Source organism: Bufo gargarizans, chromosome 3 (genome assembly GCF_014858855.1).
Source record: "Bufo gargarizans isolate SCDJY-AF-19 chromosome 3, ASM1485885v1, whole genome shotgun sequence".
Taxonomy (NCBI): Eukaryota; Metazoa; Chordata; class Amphibia; order Anura; family Bufonidae; genus Bufo; species Bufo gargarizans.
Window position 1 is genome coordinate 516,324,648 of NC_058082.1, and position 25,189 is coordinate 516,349,836.

The following is a 25,189-nucleotide window of genomic DNA, read 5'->3' on the forward strand; positions in this document are numbered from 1 at the left end:
CCCACCCCCTGCACAAGTGGCACATAACACATTCGATTTACTGCACTACATACACATATTCAATGTACAGCACCTCAACCAGCTTATGTTCATATGATAAATAATCTAACAAGTTTTTTTTATATTTGAATGTATCCGTACGGTGGGCCCCCAAAATAAATTTTAATGGTGGTCCGACACTGTGCATACATATACAGTCTATATAAAATCTCTGGGAGTAGTCTTGAGCATTGATTTTGTAAAGATAAAGGAAAAATGTATTTCATATTTTTCCTTTTTTTTCTTCTTGTTATCTGTCAGGCTGATGTTTGTGTCTATTCTGTTCACTGCATTAGATCAGTGGGGTCGCTGTTTGACCTTCTTGTGCTTGTTTTATATCATAAGCATTTTGACACATCTGTAATTATTGAGGAGCTAGAGCAGAAACGCACATTCATTCTTACATGGTGGACCAAGTGACATTGAAATGTTCATTTTTCTGTATACTTGACTGAAATAGTATAGAAAAAAATCACAAATTTACCAGTGGATGTCCATGTATCCCCAGTACCTTATGTGTCAAATCACACAATATTATAATTTTGTTGTGCGTTGACAGGAGGGTAAAGGACAAAGTTATTTTGGAGCCTCTAGAAAAAGTTTGAACTGACCAGTTAGTCCTATAATCTGCATGTTCAATCTAAGGCGTGCCAACCGATCTCTAGAGACCATGATCTAATGCTGCCTGCACATTGTATTGTGAGACTTGGCGGGGCCTGCTCTGTGCCTTGTAAAGTGTTTATCACTGCTGTAACCACTCCTGTGAACTGGCCGCATGCTGTTTTATAAGGACTGTGTGTGTTCATTTTACCACTTGGCAGTGTTGGTTATGACCTGTTGACTATGTGTGATTATTGCATGGTTTAATAGGCAATAAGTCAAGACTCTTGGCAAACAAGTATAACTATACAGGCTAGTATTTTTTTTTGTTACTTTTTATGTAGCATGTTACTAGATATGGGTTTATTCTATGAAATATTAGAGTGTGATTTAGTGGTACTTATGTCAGCAAGTCACATATAAGCTTTCGGATGCAGGTGTGGATATCAGTTGTGAGCCTGAAGGTCCTTTAAAGGGAACCTGTCACCGGGATTTTGTGTATAGAGCTGAGGACATGGGCTGCTAGATGGCCGCTAGCACATCCGCAATACCCAGTCCCCATAGCTCTGTGTGCTTTTATTGTGTAAAAAAACGTATTTGATACATATGCAAATTAACCTGAGATGAGTCCTGTACGTGAGATGAGTCAGGGACAGGACTCATCTCAGGTTAATTTGCATATGTATCAAATCAGTTTTTTTACACAATAAAAGCACACAGAGCTATGGGGACTGGGTATTGCGGATGTGCTAGCGGCCATCTAGCAGCCCATGTACTCAGCTCTATACCCAAAATCCCGGTGACAGGTTCCCTTTGAAGAGAATCTGTAACCATGACCTTGGACTATTATCCGCAGTAATACATGAGGAGTTCTGCAGATAAGGAGTCCAGATACACTATTGCTTGTTTTCCTACTGCTCCCCGTCGCCCCGCTGGCATGGTTTAAAGCTGTGCCGAAATACATTGTCAGGACTGGCTCTCCGGACTGTGTATTACAGCGCAGCTTTGAGTGCTGAAAGCAGAGGAACAGGAGGCAGTAGGAAAATAAGAAGTAGTGATCTGGACCTATGTGCGTACTACTCATGTATTACTGAAGATAATTGTTCAGCATCATGGTGACAGATTCCCTTTAACATAGATGACGTGAATATTTAACAGGAATAGCGCCTGAATGCTTGTTTGAACATACAATGCCCTGCATATCAAGGGATCAAACATCAATGATAATTTATTCATTTGTCATTTTTTGCCTTTATGAAGACATAGGGGATGTTCTGTCGCATGTAACAGAAAGTGTTGTAAGGGCGATCACAAGTTGTTCATATGAAGTTGACTCCCAATAATCAGCCAGTGTAAAAGGCCATTAACCCCTTCACGCATTATCACATACATGGTCATGATAATGTGTGAGCGTGCTGCTACACTGAGCTTGTTCCATATGCGGCTGATGTAGTCTATATAGTAGTAGTAATCCTTGCAGCAAAGCAATATATTTAAATAACTGGGATAGAATTACCGTATAAGAATCCTGGAAAAGCTTCATAGTAGACAGTAGACCCTTACAATGTCCAACCCTTCTGCTACTGAACTGAATAATTCTATGAAATGACAGAATGATACTGTCCTTCTATTCTCTATTTCCCATGTCCTTGTATAAATGAAGTAGACTTAGTGCTAATCATAGTAATGATAAGATGTGAGAGTATAACATTGCTGTTTGACAGTATCCAAGTTTTCATCTAAGAAGTGTCAGACATACTGTATGGATTGGTTGTCTATCTACCCAGGTGTTGGCAGATTTGTATTTTATCTTCTAGATGTTGAAGGCTTCGATTCCCTTGTGTCAACTGGAGAGAAACTTAGTCACCCTACCGCTTCAAGACCTAAATCCAGCGGGAGACGTCCGCCTTCCCAGTCCCTGACATCGGTATGTCATGTGGCCTCAGGACATATTTGAAATGAAGAAATACTGATGCTAAGCTGATAAATGTATAGGCAGACCAACTGAGATATAAATGATCAAGGGGCAGCCTGTAATTTAATATACATGTGGGTGTTCTGCAAGATGACAGAGCTGCAGTGATACAAATACTCTGTCCTAATGACAGATCCAGAAGGATCTCACACCACATGTTCTTCTATTCATCCCATGCATTTGTCCTAGCTTTTCAGCTGAACTTAGCTGGTAAATAACAGATTTGCGCAGTTTTCAGGGAGTGCTTCGTCTTCTCTTAGATGCTTTAATGCTTGAAGATAGGATGAGGAAATAGCTGGGACCGGAGGAAGCTCAAATGGCCCCAAGGGATCTGCTATGTTAAGAACCGCAACACATTACTTAGCTAACATAAGTATTGTTCTCTAGTCATTTCATTTAGATTATAGACTGACTGTGCTTGTAATAATGGAGATGACTGTCTTAATGTGCATCATCTCATGTCACATCACAGGTATTGTTACATTGTCCTGACTTTTCTTCATAACATTTTTTCATAGTCCTCCCTTTCCAGTCCTGATTTCTTTGACTCCCCAAGCCCAGAGGATGACAAGGATGATCTCAATCACCTGTCACAGAGAACAATAGACCCCTCCAAGAAAAGCCCACGTAGTGTGACGTCACAGGTAAGTTAGCATGTGTTGTGAAGTCTGTCATTGCTTGCAAATTACCACCTGCTGTAGTTTTCTAGAGCTTCATAGAATGAATACAATTATCAAACGGCAGGATCGGAAGAACAAGTTAATATGTCTGTCAGTCTATTAGGTAGACGAGTGATAGGAAGCTAATTGAAGGAGTCTGCAGGGAAAAAACAGGCCGCACATAGACTCCATCCATGTGCGGTCTCTTAAAAAAAATTGGCCCTGTTTCCAACCGGAACATGGATGATGTTTTAAAAAGGACTGTGCACAGATGGAGTCCATTTATTGTACGTTTTGTCCTGTATTCTTGAATGAAGGGAAAAACAGACAAAGATAGAACATGCTGCAGTTTTCTCTGCATGGACTGATTTAAGGTACATGCTGAAAATCGTCTGTGTGAATATACCCATTCCAGTATTCATTCCAGGTGCTGTCTCCTCTGAACTTGGACAGCACCTGCACAGAAAGATCACTGTCTGAAAGCAGCCTAAAAACGGAACTATTACCAAGCTGGACATACAATATTTGTGTACTGAGATATACAGATTTTTTCTCAGTATCTCCCATTGAATGAAATGTGGATGGTGATGCATGTTTTTAGGAGAGTGGGGGAGAATATCTTCTTGGTATAGCCATGTATGCCCTAGTGTGCAACACTATTATAAAAGCAAAATATGCATGAAAAAACCTTTATTGGGAAATAGGTTTAACACAGAGAACATGTCTGTATATCACAAAACTTAATGGCAAACGCAGCAGTTTATAGTAGCAAAGTCAGTCTGCTACATCTGTGATTGTTACCCCCTTGTGGCATTAACTCTTACCCCAGTCTTCTAAATTCAGACCCCCAGACCATGTATTGTACATGGTCTAGGGGTCTGAATTTAGAAGACTGGGGTAAGAGTTAATTTAGGGGTTCTGGTCTAAGTTGCGAATTTAGGAGTCTAGTCTGGGGCTCTGATCTTATTTAGGATCTAGTCTGGGGCCTAAACTAATTTAGGGGTCTAATCTGGGGTCTGAATATGAGGGTCTGAATTTAGGAGTCTAATTTGGTGTTTCCATTTATTTATGTAGTCTGCAGGCAGAATTTATTTTCTGTAGAGGGTGGGGGGCAACTGCGGAAAATAGATAAATTATTAGGTCCCTAGACCAGACTCATACAGGAGTTTGCAATGCATGGTGTGTGTGCTACCAAATACCACGTACTAATGCTACATGGTGTGGTGTTTTTGGGGAGGGATCCCCCCAGCCCCCACTAATAGGAGAATAATGAGCAACAAACATCTTTGTGGAGGAATTTCTTAGACCCCCCCCCCTCAGTATACCTCAGGCTACCACATACTATGTACATACATGTATATGGATGAGGAAAAGAAATGCACAGCAAACAGTAAAGCAAATATTCCTAAAGTTTCAGTCATTTTAGTAGGAATATTTGCTTTACTGCTTGCTGTGCATTTCTTTTCTTCAGGCGTTATGCACACGACCATTGTTCTGGTCTGCATTCGAGGTGCAGTTTTTGCGGCTCGGATGCGGACCCATTCACTTCAATGGGGCCACAAAAGATGCAGACAGCACACCGTGTGCTGTCTGCATCCGTTGCTCTGTTCCGTGGCCCCGCAAAAAAAATATATAACATGTCCTATTCTTGTCCATTTTGCGGACAAGAATAGGCATTTCTACAATGGGCCGCCTGTTCCGTTCTGCAAATTGTGGAAGGCACACGGGTGGCTTCCGTTTTTTTTCGGATCCGCAATTTGCGGACCACAAAAAAACGGAACGGTCGTGTGCATGAGGATTCATCCATATACATTACATTATAGTATGTGGTACGAGGTATACTTGGGGGGGGGGAGAGGGTCTAAGGAATTCCCCCACAAAGAGGTTTGTTGTGCAATTCATTATTCTCCTATTAGTGGAGGCAGGATCCCTCCCCAAAAACACCACACCATGCATGATACATTTATTGCATTAGTAAGTGATAAGCCCGGCGCTCGACCAGCCCCTCATGTTACTGGTCACAGACTCACACACACCTAACTCCTGCCCTACTCCTAGTTTCAGCGCTCGTCTGCTATGCTGTCTTCTACAACTGCGCTGCCGCTGCTGATCAGCTCCGTCTCCGCTCCGCCCCTGCTGTGATCACGTTCCTCCAGTCGTCCTCCGATCTGTCTCGCAGGCCTGGAGGAGATCCTGTGAGATGGCGGCAGCGCAGCAGCAGTGAAGTAGGTCAAAATGTTTAAAGGGACCACACAAACGAATGCACCCCCTAAGGAACAGTGGGCCCCGGCACTTGCCCGGGTATGCTGGGTGCTGATGCTGGCCCTGCCAGGGGCGTATACAGATCTCATAGGTCCCCATAGCAAAACCTAATATGGGCCCTCTCTTCCCAGTATGCCTGCGTCAAACACTCCCAGGCAACGAGAAAGTAAAGCACAATTCCCCAGATTTCAGCAAAATTTATGATTTTATATTGAGCAGAAGAAATTTGAGTTTAAAATAATTAGTACAAAAAAAGGTCACCCTCTGTCAACTCCGAATTCTGTGTCAGAAAAACAGGTGCTTCATGAATATGGCGCCCATTCTGAATAGCATATTTCTCAATGTAATCACACCAGCCAACTGGCAAAAATACATTGATAAGTCTTCTGCTAATATACACTCAGTACATCATAAAACTGCATGCCTGAAGCCACCAATAGGGGGAGCTCAGTGCACAGAATATATACTGTTATCAACTGCAGTGGAAGCTGTAAAAATCTCTTTGCCTTGAACTCCCCCTGGTGGCAGCTGCATGAAAAGGCAGTGTTTTTACATCGAAAACAATTGGGCCAGATTTATCATTAGCTCGAGTCAGAATAATGGAGTGAAAAAGTCGCACAAAAATGTGCAAACGCTAAAACTGCGCACAAATTTGCGACTTTTTTCTGTTCTGCACTATGCTCGCCAGTTTTCTGAAAGTGGGCGTGTTTTCTTATGTAAATTAATCTGTAGACAGATTTACTATTGGGACTATTTAAAAAGTTGCTAAAAAGTCCCCAAAAAATGCGCAATTTCACTCCAGTAAAGACCATGCTTGTCTTATGAGACTTTTTAATAGAAAATGCGACTTTTTCGTAAGGACGTGCGACTTTTGTGAAGCTGCTTACTGACAGATAAACTGCTACCGTCAAACCACATTTATTACAGTCTTAAAGGGACGATCATAAATCTGACTTGGCTAAAACTGACTTTAGCCATATGTGAAAGTGGAGTGAGCTGTCAGAGTAATGATAAATCTGGCCCAATGTGTTCATCACCAGGGCCCCTCCCTCCAAGTCCCATAGCAGTCACGTAGACTGTCTCCATGGTAGGAATGCCCTTGGCTCTTTCTCTATACATTATAATATGTTTTTATGCACAGAAATAACTGGGGCTGAACTGTTTGGATTCATTTTGTATTAACTGACTTGCTATAGCCCCCAATAAAACAGATATCATGACTGTGTGTAGGCAATGATTTATGGAAATATTCCTTTATGATTACTTTTCAGAATATATTCAGTTTCTTTCCTGTTTTGCAGATGCCAGATAACAGAGCTGCATTGCCCCCAAAACCAGGAGGCTTGATTGCAAGTGTTAGTTTCTCACATGGAGCACCTGGAGCCCCATCAGCATTCCATTCTGTCACCTCAAGTAGTCACCGGTCAAACTCTCCGTCCTTTGTAAACTCTGATACAAGACACAAAGCTGAACATGGCCAGTTATCACTAGAAGAGCTACAGACACAAGTCAAGGATCTTAGAAGCATCATTGAGACAATGAAGGACCAGCAAAAGTAAGACTTTGTGACATAAACTTGGTCAAAAGACAAAACAGCTGCCAGCAGTCTTCAATCAAAGGGCTTTTCCATTGAGTTGGGTTTGGCATTTTTTTGCAAATCCTTATAAATGTCATGGATAACCTAAAGGGAACCTATCACAATGAAAATGCAATGTAAGCTGCAGGTGGCATGTTATAGAGCCGGAGGAGCTGAGCTGATTAATATATAGTTTTGTTGGAAAAGATTCAGTAAATCTTGTAAATTATGCATTTAAATTTCTGTTCATTCTCAGCACTGAAGTCAGGGAGGTGGTCCTATCAGTGACTGACAACTCTCTCTGTGTACACAGTCATTGAGGGAAGGCTGTCCGTCACTGATAGGACCGTCTCCTGGATTTCAAAGCTGAGATTGAACAGAAATTACATGCATAAATTGCAAGATTTACTGAATCTTTTCTAACAAAACTATATATCAGTCTGCTCAGCTCCTCCTGCTCTATAACATGCTACCTGTAGTTCAAATACCATGTGCAATGTGATAGGTTCCCTTTAACCACCTCAGCTCCCCTAGCTTAAACCCCCTTAATGACCAGACCACTTTTTACAATTCTGCACTACACTACTTTCACGGTTTATTGCTCGGTCATACAACTTACCACCCAAATGAATTTTGTCTCCTTTTCTTCTCACTAATAGAGCTTTTATTTGGTGGTATTTCATTGCTGCTGACATTTTTAAATTTTTTGTTATTAATCGAAATTTACAGATTTTTTTGCAAAAAAATGACATTTTTCACTTTCAGTTGTAAAATTTTTCAAATAAAACGACATTTCTATATAAATTGTTCTCTAAATGTATTGTTCTACATGTTGCCCAACTTCTCCTGAGTAGGGCGATGCCACATGTGTGACACTTTTTTGCAGCCTAGGTGGGCAAAGGGGCCCAAATTCTAAAGACCACCTTTAGGATTTCACAGGGCATTTTTTACACATTTAGATTTCAAACTACTTCTCACGCATTAGGGCCGCTAAAATTCCACAGCAGTATAAATACCCCACAAGTGACCTCATTTTGGAAAGAAGACACCCCAAGGTATTCCGTGAGGGGCATGGCGAGTTCCTAGAATTTTTATATTTTTTTTAGCACAAGTTTGTAAGAAAAAAAAATCATTTTCCGCTAACTTGTGCAAAAAAAAAAAACATTCGAGGAACTCGCCATGCCCCTCATGGAATACCTTGGGGTGTCTTCTTTCCAAAATGTGGTCACTTGTGGGGTATTTATACTGCCGTGGCATTTTAGGGGCCCTAATGCGTGAGAAGTAGTTTGAAATCTAAATGTGTAAAAAATGCCCTGTGAAATCCTAAAGGTGCTCTTTAGAATTTGGGCCCCTTTGCCCACTTAGGCTGCAAAAAAGTGTCACACATGTGGTATCGCCGTTCTCAGAAGAAGTAGGGCAATGTGTTTTGGGGTGTATTTTTACATATACCCATGCTGTGTGAGAGAAATATCTCTCTAAAAGTCAACTTTTCCCATTTTTTTATACAAAGTTGTCATTTTAGAGAGATATTTCTCTCACCCAGCATGGGTTTATGTAAAAAGACACCCTAAAACACATTGTCCAACTTCTCCTGAGTATGGCAATACCACATGTGTGACACTTTTTTGCAGCCTAGGTGCGCATTTGGATACCAGACTTCTTCTCCCGCTTTAGGGCCCCTAAAATGCCAGGGCAGTATAAATACCCCACTTGTGACCCCATTTTGGAAAGACGACACCCCAAGGTATTCCATGAGGGGCATGGCGAGTTCATAGAAGATTTTTTTTTTTGGCACAAGTTAGCGGAAATTTTTATATTTTTTTTTTTTCTCACAAAGTCTCCCTTTCCGCTAACTTGGGACAAAAAGTTCAATCTTTCATGGACTCAATATGCCCCTCAGCGAATACCTTGGGGTGTCTTCTTTCCAAAATGGGGTCATTTGTGGGGTGTTTGTACTGCCTTGGCATTTGAGGGTCTCCGCAATCATTACATGTATGGCCAGCATTAGGAGTTTCTGCTATTCTCCTTAAATTGAGCATACGGGAAATGAGATCTTTTTTTTTCCGTTCAGCCTCTGGGCTGAAAGAAAAAATGAACGGCACAGATTTCTTCATTTGCATCGATCAATGTGGATGAAAAAATCTCTGCCCCAAAAAAAAAAGGAGGGGGAAAAGGCGTCTGCCAGGACATAGGAGCTCCGCCCAACATCCAAACCCACTCAGCTCGTATGCCCTGGCAAACCCGATTTCTCCATTCACATCAATCGATGTGGATGAATAAATCATTGCCAGGATTTTTTTTATTTCTTTTTTTTTTTTTATATATATACAAAGTGTTTGCCAAAGCATATGAACACCGCCCCTCAGCTCATAAGCCTCGGCAAACGTATCTTTTTTACTGCAGAGGAGAAATCTCGTTTTGCAGCGCCGCATACACCGACTTTTGTGTAATCTGACAGCAGCGCAATGCTTCTGTCAGAATGCACATCAGCGCTGCAGCTGGTTCATCGGTTGGTCCACCTAGAAGGTAAAAAAAAAACAGGCCGCAACGCAATAAATTTATTAACATTAACTTTATATAACATTTGAACAGAACATTAACTTTTATAAACTTTATTGAACTTTTGGAACAGAACATTAACTTTTTTGCTTACCGGTGATTTTTATTTATTTATTTATATTTGCTTTTTTTACCTTTTATAGGACAAACCTCTCCTTCCCCATGGGACAATGTGTAAAGCGCAAATCGACCAGAGATGTGGCGAAGTACGTTATGCACTTTGTCCCAGGTGAAAGGAGAGGTTTGCAGCAGCTGTGAGTGAAAGGGCCCTAAGAGCCCTGTGTGCTTGTCCTGTGCGATGCAATCCCTATGCTAATAGTGTACCTGTGTGTGGTACTTCCGGAAACACTCACCTAAGCATAGGGCAGGGTGGTCAGGGCAGTCAGGACAGAAATAGCGGGTGTCACGCCTTATTCCACTCCTGCTACAGACACAATTTTTTTTTCGGGGTGGCGGTTGGTTTGAGGTACCAGCAACGACATTGGGGAAATGTCGCTCGGGTAGACAGCTCACTACACTGGTGGTTGGGGCCACGGAACCTCCCGGATACAGGAGGTTTTTGATGATCTCTTCCTGAAATTTGAGGAAGGATCTTGTTCTCCCAACCTTACTGTAGCGAACAAAACTATTATACAGTGCCAATTGAATTAAATATACAGACACCTTCTTATACCAGCGTCTGGCCCTGCGGGAAAGTAAATAAGGAGCCAAACATCTGGTCATTGAAGTCCACCCCTCCCATGAGCGAATTATAGTTGCGGACACAGAGGGGCTTTTCAATGACTCCAGTTGCTCGTTCAATTACGATTGTCGTGTCTGCGTGAATGGAGGAGAGCATGTAAACGTCACGCTTGTCTCTCCATTTCACCGCGAGCAGTTCTTCGTTACACAAGGCACCCCTCTCCCCCCTTGCAAGACGGGTGGTAACTAGTCGTTGGGGGAAGCCCCGGCGACTAGGTCGGGTGGTGCCACAGCAGCCAATCTGTTCTAAAAACAAATGCCTGAAGAGGGGCACACTTGTGTAAAAATTTTCCACATAAAGATGGTACCCCTTGCCAAATAAGGGTGACACCAAGTCTTCCCACTGCTCCCCAGGTAGTCAGGGCAACCGACCGGCTCCAGGGTCTGATCTTTACCCTCATAGACTCGAAATTTGTGCGTATAGCCTGTGGCCCTTTCACAGAGCTTATACAATTTGACCCCATACCGGGCGCGCTTGCTTGAGATGTATTGTTTGAAGCCAAGGCGCCCGGTAAAATGTATAAGGGACTCGTCTATGCATATGTTTTGCTCAGGGGTATACAAATCTGCAAATTTGGTGTTAAAGTGGTCTATGAGGGGCCGAATTTTGTGGAGCCGGTCAAAAGCTGGGTGGCCTCTGGGACGAGAGGTGCTGTTGTCACTAAAGTGCAGGAAACGCAGGATGGTCTCAAATCGTGTCCTGGACATGGCAGCAGAGAACATGGGCATGTGATGAATTGGGTTCGTGGACCAATATGACCGCAATTCATGCTTTTTTGTCATGCCCATGTTGAGGAGAAGGCCCAGAAAAGTTTTAAATTCGGAAACTTGGACGGGTTTCCACCGGAAAGACTGGGCATAAAAGCTTCCCGGGTTGGCGACTATAAATTGAGTGGCATACCGATTTGTTTCTGCCACGACTAAGTCCAAGAGCTCCGCAGTCAAGAACAGCTAAAAAAAAAAACAGATCCGATCTGAGCTGTCTCAACCCGAACTCCAGACTGGGCGGTGAAAGGGGGAACTACTGGTGTGGCTGAAGTTGGGGGCTGCCAATCAGGGTTTGCCAGCACCTCAATGACTCTAGGGGCTCTACGGGCCTGTCTGTGCGGTGGCTGCGACGGGGGAACTAATGCACGTGCCACCGTACCAGCTTCAACTGCCCTTCTGGTGCTCGCCACTTCACCATGTTCTACGGCAGTGCTGGTACTAGGTTCAGGATGGGCTGCGCTGCTGGTGTATGCCTCACCACGTAATCCGACAGCGCCAGCCCCACTGTGCTGCCCTTGAAGCGGATCCTGCGCAACCGGTGGTCTAGCAACACGGGGCCGGGTACGCCTGGTGGTATCAGGGACCTCAACCTCATCATCCAAACTTTGGGTCAGACTGCCACTGCTTTCTACAGGTTCGTATTCTGACCCGCTGGATTCGTCAGATGAGGGTTCCCATTCCTCATCTGACTGGGTCAGAAGCCTGTAGGCCTCTTCAGAGGAATACCCCTTACTTGCCATTTGGTCAACAAAATTTAGGGGGTATTCCCTGAGACTACCCAAGAAAAAAAGCAAGCCTGTCTTACAAATGGGAGGCTAGCGAAGTACAGGAAGCCGCTGCGATTGATAAAAAATATCAAAACAGATTTTTTTATCGCCGCAGCGCTTGTGAAGTGATTGTGCAGTGATAAAAAAAAAATAACATTTTTGTCACTGCGGCGGGGCGGGCGTGGGTGAACGCACGTGTGGGCGAGCGATCAGGCCTGATCAGGCAAACACTGCGTTTTGGGTGGACGGCGAACTAAGGTGACACTAATACTATTATAGATCTGACTGTGATCAGTTCTGATCACTAACAGATACTATAAAAGTACCAATGCTGATTAGCGATACGCTAATCAGCGAATCAGTGACTGCGGTGCAGTGGGCTGGGCGCTAACCGACGCTAACTACCTAACAAAGGGGCCTAAACTAACCTAACAGTCAATACTAGTGAAAAAAAAAAGTGTTTGGTGTACTCACTGTGATGTGTGCTCCTCTGCTGGGACCAACCGACGAAAAGGACCAGCAGAGGAGCACAGAAGCCATTTAACACCTTATATTTATAAATATAAGGTGTTAAATGGCTTCTGATTCGATTTTTTAAAAGTCGCCAACCTGCCAGCGCTGATCATTGGCTGGCAGGCTGGTGCTGAACTTCTGATGTGACGTTTCCCGTCCCGCACTGCGCATGTGCGGGCCGGCTCTGCCCGAAATCGGCGCGTCTAGGAGGAACAACAGGGCCGCCGCCAGGACGTAATCCTGCGTGCGGCGGTCCTGAGCTGGTTAAAGAAGTAACAGATGAATGACTGGCCATGTAACACATGGATGGCCCAAGTCCACCAGAGTGAGAGCCACCCTTGTTAGTGGCTTATAGAAGGGGATCATAAGAAGAGTGGGTCACAATGCTTTTAATTTGAGGTTTACATTGGGAGAACTCTGACATATGCCATGTTATAGGCATACAGTGGCCCACGTCACCCATAGCCTTCATTTTACAAAAAGGTATACTGCATGGTATAGGCATTTTTACTGGGTGCTTCAGCAAAGGAAAGTGTAGTCAACTAGGCTTTTCTGTACAGTTAAAAAAAGGTGTACTTGCATATACTACCCCAAGACAGGCCAAAAGGATACCCTATGGCAGAAATTCTCACCATGCATACACTGAATGTGTTCCCAAACAAAAATAATGTTATTGTTTACACCGTATGTTGTAGTCAGCAGTTTTTTCTCCCTCCTTGAATTCCAGTTCAAGTCCAAGCTTATTTTCATCAGCTTTGGTTTTAATAAAGATTTCTGCTAAAAGATACTGTAATTGTCACTGTTGACTTGTCATAAATACAGTCAGTGATTTCCTTCTGGCTAAAATAAGCATGTGCACAAGAAAAAACTAAGAAAACTGCAATTATATCCCAAATTATCAATTTATTCAGGAGTAGGAAGTAATTAACAAACGCTATTCACGCTCAGCTAATGATAGCCTTCAGAGGAACGTTGTAAGCCTCCACTGACAATAGAGGCAGCCAGCTGAGGTATATACTCAAAGAATGGACCAATCTCTGTTTTCTTGTAAATTCTTTTATTTTTGAAAAAGTTTAAGATTACAAACATGAGAGTAACGTCACTCTTAGTAAATATAAGAAAGCATATACATAAATAATGCAAATCACATAATAATGAAAAATGGGGAATAAGAGAAAAAAGTCAATATATAAACAACAATTAGCATTACATAGAATACCAATTCAACTATTAAGTATAACTTTATTTTGTAGAACTAGGGTGAGTGATGGGACAGTGAGGGGTTAGGGAAAAGGGAGGGGAGGGAAAGGAGAAAAGGAGGGGGAAGGAAGGGAAGAGGAAGTGAGGAGTAAGTACCAGTCAGGAACCCAGTCCAATCTCTGTTTTCTATTTTTCTTCTAAATGATCTAGAGGTAGAAAATGCTATATCGATACACAATTGGCTCCTATTGTAAAAAATAAAATACAGTACTTTGTTTTTCCTGTTTTGTTGCATTACAAAATAATAATAGAATTATAGAAAAACCTTGTATAACCACTTGCCGAGCACCTCTTGACTATACACGTCTGGGCGGTTGGCACATATCTGTGCATGGACGTTTTGCCACCAAGACACCCGATTTCTATATTCCCAGTTCAGTTATGGAGATGTCATACTGGAACTTTACATGCTTTTAGGCAGAGTCAAAACCTACCATCAAAAAGCCGCCATCTGGTCCGCCAGTGTACTAAATGGTTGACCATTCATTTTAATGGCTAGTTTAGTGCTCTCATTAAGAGAAACAAAATAAGAGTATTGCAGGTTTAAATACCTTTTAATTTCTAACAAAAATAGAAGTAATGATGTTACATAGCGAGCTTTCGAGACATCACCAGTCTCTTCATCAGGCGTACTACAAGAATATATGAAGAAACAGCAATATATATACAATAAGAACAGAGGCATGGGGGGAATGAATGGACATTTTAAAAAAAAAAACAGAACAACATATTAAAGATCTTGAGAATGAGTCCTTAATTATCTTACAGATAAGGGGTGTAAAAGTTTTATGGTCTCTAAATTGATGTTATCTCAGAGACCTGGTGCCCCGACTATGTCTATAGAAGACTCTTTAGATCTTGTAGTGTGTCATAAATCCCGGGGACAAATTCAGCCCAGTATTCAAAGTGTCAAGCAGAGTTATAAATTTGTATTCCAAAATTTTTCTAGCTTTTTGGGATTTGAAGTTACCTTTTAATATGAGAACTTTTATGTGTTCTCATGTGTTTCATGTGTTCTTATTTTGTTTCTCTTAATGAGAGCAATAAACTATTTTTCTATTGGCTAACACGGTACCAGACTTTTAACTTTTTCTTTCAACCAAATGGAGGATACCATAAGGTACCGTACACAGATGGAATTAAAGAATCTTCTGAAGAAACTGGCACACCTGGACAGCAACATTTTCTTTTTATCCACAGGCAAGAAGGAATATTTAATCCTCAAAGGACTTTGCTTAAAGAATCCTATGCTGCACACCTACAACACTCTTTATGCACAACGTTTATGCTATAGAACTTCTGAAAGGCTGTGGAACCACCTTATTCATGTCTTCTACAGCTCCAAAAAAAAAAAGATTCAAATGGAAATACAAATGCTAAAGAGCAAACTTACCAAGAATTTGGTCCTGCGAATGCAAAAATACTACAGAACACTACAACTATATTTGATAGACAACAAGAAAAATAAACTCCACAGACTTCGACTTGGAGCGGGGCGGTATTCACACACCAATCGAGTACAAGCCAAAGCTATCAGGATGGATCAGAACATCAATCAGGAACCTGGTAAAGTCAGCTGTGTCATCAATCTGTCATCATACAAACCGAATAATGTGGAACTCGAGGTGCTCTCCAGAGGACTCTCATTCTGCCCTACCAAAAGTCTTGACAAAACAGAACTCTGTAGTGACATGGAGGAATATTTTAGGAGATTAAGACTAAAAGAGTTCTTCCATGACAAACGGGAGAGAGAATTCTCAAACAGCCAAACACAATTGGAACTGGTAGACAAAAAACAGTCTGACTGGACCCCTCCCCCTGGCCGCAATACCATTTTGGACCAGTACATTGACTCCTTTAGAAATGTAGTACAGTCTACAATACTGGACAAACATATAAAAGAAACATTCAACATACAGGAAAGGAGGGCGATTCAAACCTTAAAAAACAACAAAGGAATCACCATAAAACCTGCAGATAAAGGTGGCGCTATAGTCCTTTTGAACACTTTGGACTATATAGAAGAAGCACACCGACAACTCACAGACACACAATACTATATCAAAATGGAGGGAGACCCACCTCATAACTATTTGAAAGAGTTGAAAAAGGTCATCAGAGGCCTTCCTGCAGGATCCACGCAACTTTTAGACTTGGTACCTGAGAATCCCAGGATTGGAGTATTCTACATGCTTCCCAAAATACACAAAGCAGGGAATCCAGGGAGGCCGATCATTTTAGGTGTGGGAACCCTCACTAAAAAAATCTCAGGTTGGATAGAGGGCATCCTCAAACCATTAGTGAGGAACACAAAAAGTTATCTACAAAACACCACTGACTTATTGAACAAACTGTCAACCATAGGTCCCCTCCCTAAAGGCACAATCTTGGCAACCATGGATGTGGAATCCTTGTATTCGAATATCCCGCACAATGATGGATTAACTGCTTGCCGAGTATACTTGGAGGTGAATGGGATCGTCTCAGAGTCTGTACTACAACTGACCAAATTCATCCTCACCCATAACTATTTCTCTTTTGACAAGGAGATATATTTACAGTGCACTGGGACCGCCATGGGCAGTAAAATGGCACCGCAATATGCAAATCTGTTCATGGCAAAACTGGAAAATGACTTTTTGGTATCCTGTCTCAAAAAACCCTTGGCCTACTTCCGTTTCATTGATGACATCCTAATAATCTGGACCAACTCTGAACATGAACTGATAACATTTCATGAACAATTCAACAAATTCCATCCCACCATAAACCTGACTCTCAACTATTCCCACACAGAAGTCAGCTTTCTGGACACTACCATAAAACTTCAAGACAGCTCAATACAGACATCCCTGTATCAGAAACCTATTGATCGACCTACATACCTCAAATGGGACAGCTTCCACCACAAACATATTAAAAAGTCCATCATCTATAGTCAAGCGTCAGATATCACGAATCTGCTCCAGCCCATTCAGGGATGAGCATTTACAATATCTGAAAAGGACATTTTTACACTAGGGCTATCATCCTGCTTCGATTTAAGATCAGATCACAAGAGCCACCAAGATCCCCAGAAGTCAACTTCTTCAATACAATGAAAAGAAACAGAACCAGCGCATACCTCTGGTTGTGACCTACAACCCACAACTAGAGGTACTGAGGAAAACTGCCCAAAAATTACATCATGTCCTATGTAAGGATGAACGACTAAAAACAATCTTCCCAGACCCCCCCTCACTAGCTTACCGACAACCTCCAAATCTAAGGAACATCAGATCAAGTTCAAGGCCATGTACCACAGAAAAAGGAACCCATCCCTGTAATATAAGAAGATGCAAAACCTGTTCCCATATAATGACAGCAGATAAGATCCGGATCCCCAACACACAGAAGGAATATAGGATCCCTGGGGCATTCACATGTTCTACATCTAATGTTGTTTATCTGATTCTCTGCACTAAATGTCCTGTTAGAGGCCTCTACGTAGGAGAAACATGACAGAGACTCAATGGAAGGATGAGGTCCCACAGCCACACAATTAAAGAGAAGAAGCTACACTTTCCTGTGGCTAAGCATTTCTGTAGCCCAGGACACAATGTAGAACACATGAAAGTTTTCATATTAAAAGGTAACTTCAAATCCCAAAAAGCTAGAAGAATTTGGGAATACAAATTTATAACACTGCTTGACACTTTGAATACTGGACTGAATTTGTCCCCGGGATTTATGAAACACTACAAGATCTAAAGAGTCTTCTATAGACATAGTCGGGGAACCAGGTCTCTGAGATAACATCAATTTAGAGACCATAAAACTTTTACACCTCTTATCTGTAAGATAATTAAGGACTCATTCTCAAGATCTTTAATATGTTGTTCTGTTTTTTTTTTCAAATGTCCATTCATTCCCCCCATGCCTCTGTTCTTATTGTATATATATTGCTGTTTCTTCATATATTCTTGTAGTACGCCTGATGAAGAGACTGGTGATGTCTCGAAAGCTCGCTATGTAACATCATTACTTCTATTTTTGTTAGCCATTAAAAGGTATCAAACCTGTAATACTCTTTTTTTGTTTTTCTTAATGAGAGCACTAAACTATTTCTCTATTGGCTAACACGGTACCAGACTGTTTCCTTTTTCTTTCATTTGAATGGCTGGCATGCAATATTTTTGAACTGCTGCAGGCTCAACTTGCAATAGCTGAGGAAACTCGATGCCCCGACTCACACTTGTCGGGATTCGAACCTGTGACCAGCCACATCCCAGGCAGTAGCCCTACTTACTAGGCTACCGTCCTCTCTGGGCATTCCTTCCTGAAGCCTATTATTTAACCTCAGTCTTGCCAAGCCTTGCTCATCAACCTTGATTCCCCACACCTGGTACTTCCCTATATAAGTCCAGCCCCTTGCACTCCAGCTTGCTGATTTATTGAGCTCCTGAGCCTTGATCAAGCTTCTCCTCATCTGCTGCTCTTGCTACTACTGGAAATCCACTGCTGACCAGGAATTGACTATCGACTACTTTTCTGCTTTGTCCCTACCTACTGAACTGCTACCACCGTTGCCATCCGGATTGTCTGACCACGCTTACTGCCGCCTGCCCTGACCCACCGCCTGCCTACCAACTATGCCTCTGCCAGACTTCCTTCACCTACTACCTGCCTGCGGTCCTTGCCACTGGGCTCCACTCCTACCTCCAGCCAGCTGTCCTCTGACTCAGGTGGGCCTGTAGGACTGTTACAGAATAATCAGACACACTATGGAGTCTGCAATGGCCACTCTGCGTAAGTAGGTCTCCGAACTTCAAGAATTTGGTACTACATATCAGGAGAAATTTGCCCAGCTCCAAGGCGTAGTCCAAAGCCAAAAGAGCGAGATTATTGAACTACAGAGGCAACTCCTGGACATCCGCAGCGCGGCCGCAGACACCCGCATGCCACTCCCATCAAGATTCGGCCCCCTTCACCAATGAGAAAAAGAAGGTGCTATTCATGGTCAATCTCCTGACGGATGAAGCATTAGCATGGGCATCACCATACATGGAGACTAACAGTCAGCTCCTGGACAACCTAAACAACTTCTTCACCGCCGTGAGCCGAGTCCTCGACCACCCCAACCGCTGTGCGACAGCCGGGGCGCGACTACATAGTCTGCGGCAAGGGAGGCGCTCCGTCGCTGAATACACCGCTGAGTTTCTCCGTTGGGTCACGGACACCACCTGGAACCCAGCGGCACAGAGGAGCCAATTCCGGCGAGGCCTGTCCGAATTAATAAAGGACGAACTCGCCAGAGTTGAGGCCCCAGACGATCTGGATGACTTCATTCAGTTATGCATCCGGATAGATCAAAGACTCTCCGAGAGGAAGAAAGAAAGACTCTGGTCCTCGGACCACAGACCCACTTACTCCTTCTCTTCCACCACCCAGCGCGACCCCCAGTCAGCAACTGAACCTATGCAGGTCGACGCTCTACGTAGGTCTTTATCCACAGCTGAGAAGGAGAGACGGCTGGCCGAAAACCTCTGCCTCTACTGTGGGGAGCCGGGTCATTTTGCCATAAAATGTCCTCATAAGATCCGAAAGACTATTGCTATCACGGAACTAAAGGAGCAACCACAGACTCCAACCCCGCCAGCAGCCCCTGAAAATAACAACACGGGGGCTCTTGGAGCCCACTTCATCGTCCCCATCCTCATCGACATTGAGGGGCGACAACTCCCCTGTTCAGCGATGTTAGACTCCGGGGCGGGAGGCAACTTCATGGACCTAACCTTCGCCCGCAAAAAGAACATTCCACTGACAATCAAGGCAGCCCCCATTGACCTGGAAACCGTCGACGGATCCCAACTCTCCTCGGGGCCGGCCACTCAAGAGACCACCGAACTACAACTCCTCATAGAACCCGATCACCGCGAAAAGATCCACTGCTCACTGATCGCCTCCCTGAAGTTCCCGGTGATCTTGGGCATCCCATGGTTGGCCACCCACAACCCCTCAGTGGACTGGGAAACCCGCAGCATACGGTTCCCGTCCGAGTTCTGCTCGCTAAATTGCTCCCACAAACCCGTCCTTCCACCCGAAGACACCACCATCTCAAAACTATCCGTCAAGGATCTGCTACCCCCTCAATACCGCGAGTTCCAGGATGTTTGCGACAAGAAAAACGCCACACCGACCCTACGACTGCCCTATAGAACTGTTGCCCGGGGCCGAAGTACCCTTTGACAGTATCTACCCCCTCTCAGAGCCTGAACTCAAGTCTCTGAAAGAGTACCTGGACGAAGACATGAGGAAGGGGTTCATCCGACCCTCTACCTCCCCCGCGGGAGCTCCCTTTTTCTTCGTAGAGAAAAAAGACTCCTCCCTGCGTCCCTGCATAGACTACAGAAAGCTTAACGACATAACCGTAAAAAAACAGTACCCGCTCCCACTGATTTCAGAACTCCTCGAGAGACTCCGGGCAGCGAAGATCTTCACTAAACTCGACCTTCGAGGGGCCTACAACCTCGTCCAAATCCGCCCTGGGGACGAATGGAAGACCGCCTTCCGGACGCGTTATGGTCATTTCGAGTCCCTGGTCATGGCTTTCGGACTCTGCAATGCTCCCGCCACCTTCCAGCACTTCATTAATGATGTCCTCAGGGACATGCTGGATCTGTTTGTAGTCGTTTACCTGGACGACATCTTGATCTTCTCTGAAGACCTCGAGCAGCACCGCGAACACGTCCGCAGGGTACTGCAGAGACTCCGACAGAACTCTCTCTATATTAAGCTAGAGAAATGCGAGTTTGAGCGAACCACCACTCAGTTCCTCGGATACATCATCTCCCCAGAGGGCCTAAATATGGACCTGAGGAAGGTACAAGCTGTGTTGAACTGGCCCATTCCGAGAAACGAGAAGGAGATACAAAGATTCATTTGCTTCGCCAACTTCTATCGGAAGTTTATCTGGAACTTCTCCAAGGTCATAGCACCAATCGCCCAAGGCAGTCCCCTTCTCCTGGACACCCGAGGCCCAGGAGGCCTTCACCAAGTTGAAACTCCTCTTCACTTCTGCTCCAATCCTAATCCACCCGAACCCCGAGTTGCCATTTACAGTCGAAGTGGATGCATCAGACTCCGCGGTGGGGGCATTTTTGTCACAACGGAGAGGGGAGAGGATGCTATTACACCCGTGCGCATATTTCTCCCGCCAGATGTCCTCCTCCGAGAAGAACTATGACATTGGGAGCAAAGAACTACTGGCGATCAAGGATGCCTTCTCCGAGTGAAGACACCTGCTGGAGGGAGCGACCAACCCCATAATCATACTAACTGACCACAAGAACCTCGAGTTCATCCGCAGCGCTAAGAGACTCTCAGCCAGACAGGCCAGATGGAGCCTATTCTTTTCCCGCTTCAACTTTCCCATTACCTATCGCCCCAGATCAAAAAACGGCAAGGCTGACGCCCTCTCCAGAATGTTTTCCGAGCCCTCACAGAGTAACAAGGGCCAAAATAACATCTTACCCGAGAGAAGGGTCGTAGGGGCCACCTACTCTAAAGAACTCCTGGGCACAATCAAAGAAGGATACGAAAATGACCCCTTCCTCGCCCACCCCACAGGGAATGTCAGCCTTACGTTTAAGAACGGTCATTGGTTTCATCAGGACCTACAACTATATGTACCAGAAATCGCACGGCTCGAAGTGCTCAAACTCAATCATGACTCCAAGCTGGTTGGCCATTTTGGCACAAGAAAGACCCAGGAGCTTCTCTCCAGCTCCTTCTGGTGGCCAACATACAAGGAGGACATCAAGAGGTACATCTCCTCGTGCATGGTCTGTGTCCGCAATAAGACTCCTCGTTCCTCTCCCATGGGTCTGTTACAACCCCTCCCGATTCCCTCCCGCCCCTGGGGCTCGATCTCCATGGACTTTGTGGTAGACCTTCCTCCTTCAAAAGGGATGAACGCCATCCTGGTCGCGGTCGACCGTCTCACCAAGATGGCCCATTTCATCCCATAAAAAGGCCAACAATAATACGCTGTTGCAAAGATCCTCGACTCCAGGCTCCACCGGTGAAGACTACAATACCTAATTGGGTTGGGAGGGTTACCCTCCCGAGGATAACTCCTGGGAGCCAGAAGAAAATGTCCACACCCCCAGACTGGTAAAAGAGTTCCACCAACGGCACCCCGGTAAGCCTGCCCCTGCGGTGCCCGGAGGTCACCTTGGAAGGGGGGGAGTACTGTCGGGATTCGAAGCCACATCCCAGGCGGTAGCCCTGCTTACTAGGCTACCGTCCTCTCTGGACATTCCTTCCTGAAGTCTATTATTTAACCTCAGTCTTGCCAAGCCTTGCTCATCACCCTTGATTCCCCACACCTGGTACTTCCCTTTATAAGTCCAGCCCCTTGCACTCCAGCTTGCTGATTATTGAGCTCCTGAGCCTTGATCAAGCGTCTCCTCATCTGCTGCTCTTGCTACTACTGGAAGTCCACTGCTGACCAGGAATTGACTATCGACTACTCTTCTGCTTTGTCCCTACCTACTGAACTGCTACCACCGTTGCCATCCGGATTGTCTGACCACGCTTACTGCCGCCTACCCTGACCAACCGCCTGCCTACCGGCTACGCCTCTGCCAGACTTCCTGCACCTACTACCTGCCTGCGGTCCTTGCCACTGGGCTCAACTCCTACCTCCAGACAGCTGTCCTCTGACTCAGGTGAGCCTGTAGGACTGTTATAGATCTGTACCGATGAATAGAGAGCTGCTTCATAGTTGGGAACACTTACCATTTATGTTTTAAAAATTTTCTCATCATTGGTGGTAAACTCTACAATTGTAGTGATAGTTCTTGTTTGTAAGTGCAACAATGCAAGTACACTATGTTTCTCATTTTACTTTGGGAAAAAACATATATATTGTGAGAAATGTCTTTGTGTATGCCTCTTTGCTGATGAGCAATTGGAAAAAATAGCTGAACATTTCTTGTTTCATTGCAGATTTTAACAACTCTATTTGCATGTCCTACATCTCAATTTTCTACAAGAGGCAGGGGAAGGGTGATGCATCTGTTTCATTTGATGCTTTTTGACATATCCTTGTGTATATAGAGCAGACCAAAAAATAAATGCTATATCTAGAGAGCACATGTAAACTGAGATCTCAACAGAGCTTGTCCCCTGCAGTATTTGAGAATCAAGTCATATTTCTACTGCAATTATTTGGTTATTGGACTTCTCTACCTATAGTAAATGACTGCGTGTGAGTTATTTTGATGCTGTTTAAAGCGTACCTGAGTTTTCAAAAAGTTTGCATAATAGATATGCTTCTTTGTACAATCATAACTATCAAGGAACAGTTCTGTTTGGGCTTCCTTAATGTTTTTTTTTTTTAAGCTATATCATTCCCTGTTTCAGCTGCACAGCTTGATACATTTCACTCAGAAGCAGGGAGGGTCTCCCTTCTATGCAAGTCTCTACAGTTTTATTGCAATGCTGTATGGTCTCCGTACAGCATTAAAATGTATAGTCTCCGGCGAGGTGAAATTAGGTATCGCCAAGTCTTGCGAGACTTCAGTGAATAACTTCGGCATTAAATTTTTAAACTTGAAAACTATTTAAAACAGGAATCCGAAGTAGGCTTAGGAACCTACTTCGGATACAGGTTTTAAACTAATTTTTCAAGTCAAAAAAATAAATTCCTGAAGTTATTCAATAACAAATTTCCCTCGCCAAAGCCCGTACATTTTAATGCTTTACAGAGACGGATCTTCATACAGCATTAAAACTAAGTTTTGAGAGAATCGACTTCGGATCTTGCATCCAAAGCTCGATTTGCTCATCTCTACTCATGATCTCATTTAGCTCTGACACGCCCCCACTTCCTGTGAACCGCCTTCTGTGTCTCTGTTATCAGGGACAGATCTTCCCCCGACAACAGGCAGTGGACTGCAACTTAAGGGGGTTTTATTACTTCAGCAAATAGCATTTATGATGTAGAGAAAGTTAATACAAACCACTTACTAATATATTGTGATTGTCCATATTGCGTCCTTTGATGGCTGGATTCATTTTTCCATCCCATTATACATTGCTTGTTTCCATGGTTATAACCACCCTGCAATCCATCAGCGATGGCTGTGCTGTCACACTATAGAAAAAAGCACCAGGCTATGTGAGCTCCCATGGTCTCTGCCACCAAAGAGGTCGGCACTTTTTCCTATAGTGTGCAAGCACGACCGCCACTGATGGATTGCAGAGTGATGGTAACCATGGAAACGAGCAGTGTATAATGTGATGGAAAAATGAATCAAGCCAGCAAAGGAGACAATATGGACAATCACAACACATCAGTCAGTGCCTTGTATTAACTTTCTCTACATGATAAATGCCACTCGTAGACATATTTTCTAAATTAAGTGATTTGGAAATTTTCTAGTTATACCATGCTCTATTAAATGAAATTGTGTACAGCGACTCTTTAAATCATAGCATTTTATGTGTGAGGTTCCTCCTGAAATGGTTCAGTACTTAAACTCTTTTTTATTTTTACTTCAGAAAAGAAATAAAACAATTACTCTCCGAGCTAGATGAAGAAAAGAAGATTCGCCTACGATTACAGGTATATGATTAACACATTAATGTCCAGCAATTCTTTACTTAAAACCCTTTAAAATGCCATGACTACATGTCCGACTGGCCCACCCGAGTGCCTGAGGTGGGTCCACGCTCTCTTACCATACTGGGCCCCAAAGATCCAGGAGGAAAAGAATGTGGCTGCCTTTATAAGCCAGTCACCTGCTACTCGGGTCTTTTTCTTTGATTCAAGATTTTATTGATGGTGTAGGAGCTAACCTTCGGCACTCCAGCTGTGGTGAAACTGACTCCCAGCATGCTCCATTCATTTATATGGAGTTCTGATAACAGCCAAGCAAGTGTACATCTTGGGAGTTGTAGTTTTACCACAGCTGGGGTGCCGGAGGTTAACCTTCAAAGGTATAGGGTATGGGCCTCTTAATAGTTTCCTCTGATGGGCTTAAGGAACCCCAGTTCGATACTGCGTGGCTACAGCACATATTTCCAGACTACTGCTGGATTTGGCAGTGTAAAGCACTGCCGATTACCCAATGAACAAGCAAAATGCTTGTTCATCTGGTTATTGTATCTTTTGTGCAGCACAAAAGGTCATCATTTTCCAGAGGCAGATAGTACTGTGTAAATACAATCTGCTGTTGAGAAACAACAAGACAGTATGGGGAAGGGCAATGGCATTAGCAATCGCTCCTCCCCAAACTCTGGGGAGCTGGAGGAGATCGGTGCATGTAAATGCACCGATCTCCTCTGCTAGCAATTAGCAGATTGTCGGGAAGGAACACTTTCTTCCTGACAATCTGCTACATTGTCATCCCTGTAAAGGGACCATTAGTGCTGCTTCTGATGTTTCCTTATCACTAACTTTTGTTTATTGTAGCTACAAGTC

General features: G+C 43.8%; 1 protein-coding gene across 5 annotated transcripts in view; it reads left to right on the top strand.

The window, feature by feature from the left end:
• The window catches only part of SH3KBP1 (SH3 domain containing kinase binding protein 1), a 395,797-nt gene that overhangs the window by 360,752 nt on the left and 9,856 nt on the right, over window positions 1-25,189 (top strand). For 4 of the 5 annotated variants that reach the window (XM_044283978.1, XM_044283980.1, XM_044283979.1 and 1 more), the window contains 4 exons: window positions 2,457-2,566; window positions 3,133-3,258; window positions 6,837-7,090; window positions 24,268-24,331. In XM_044283978.1, the coding sequence (XP_044139913.1) occupies window positions 2,457-2,566; window positions 3,133-3,258; window positions 6,837-7,090; window positions 24,268-24,331 (554 nt within the window). Of the gene's footprint in view, window positions 1-2,456; window positions 2,567-3,132; window positions 3,259-6,836; window positions 7,091-8,390; window positions 8,393-24,267; window positions 24,332-25,189 lie in introns of all 5 variants that reach the window. The other variant, XR_006388136.1, reaches the window with a different exon arrangement.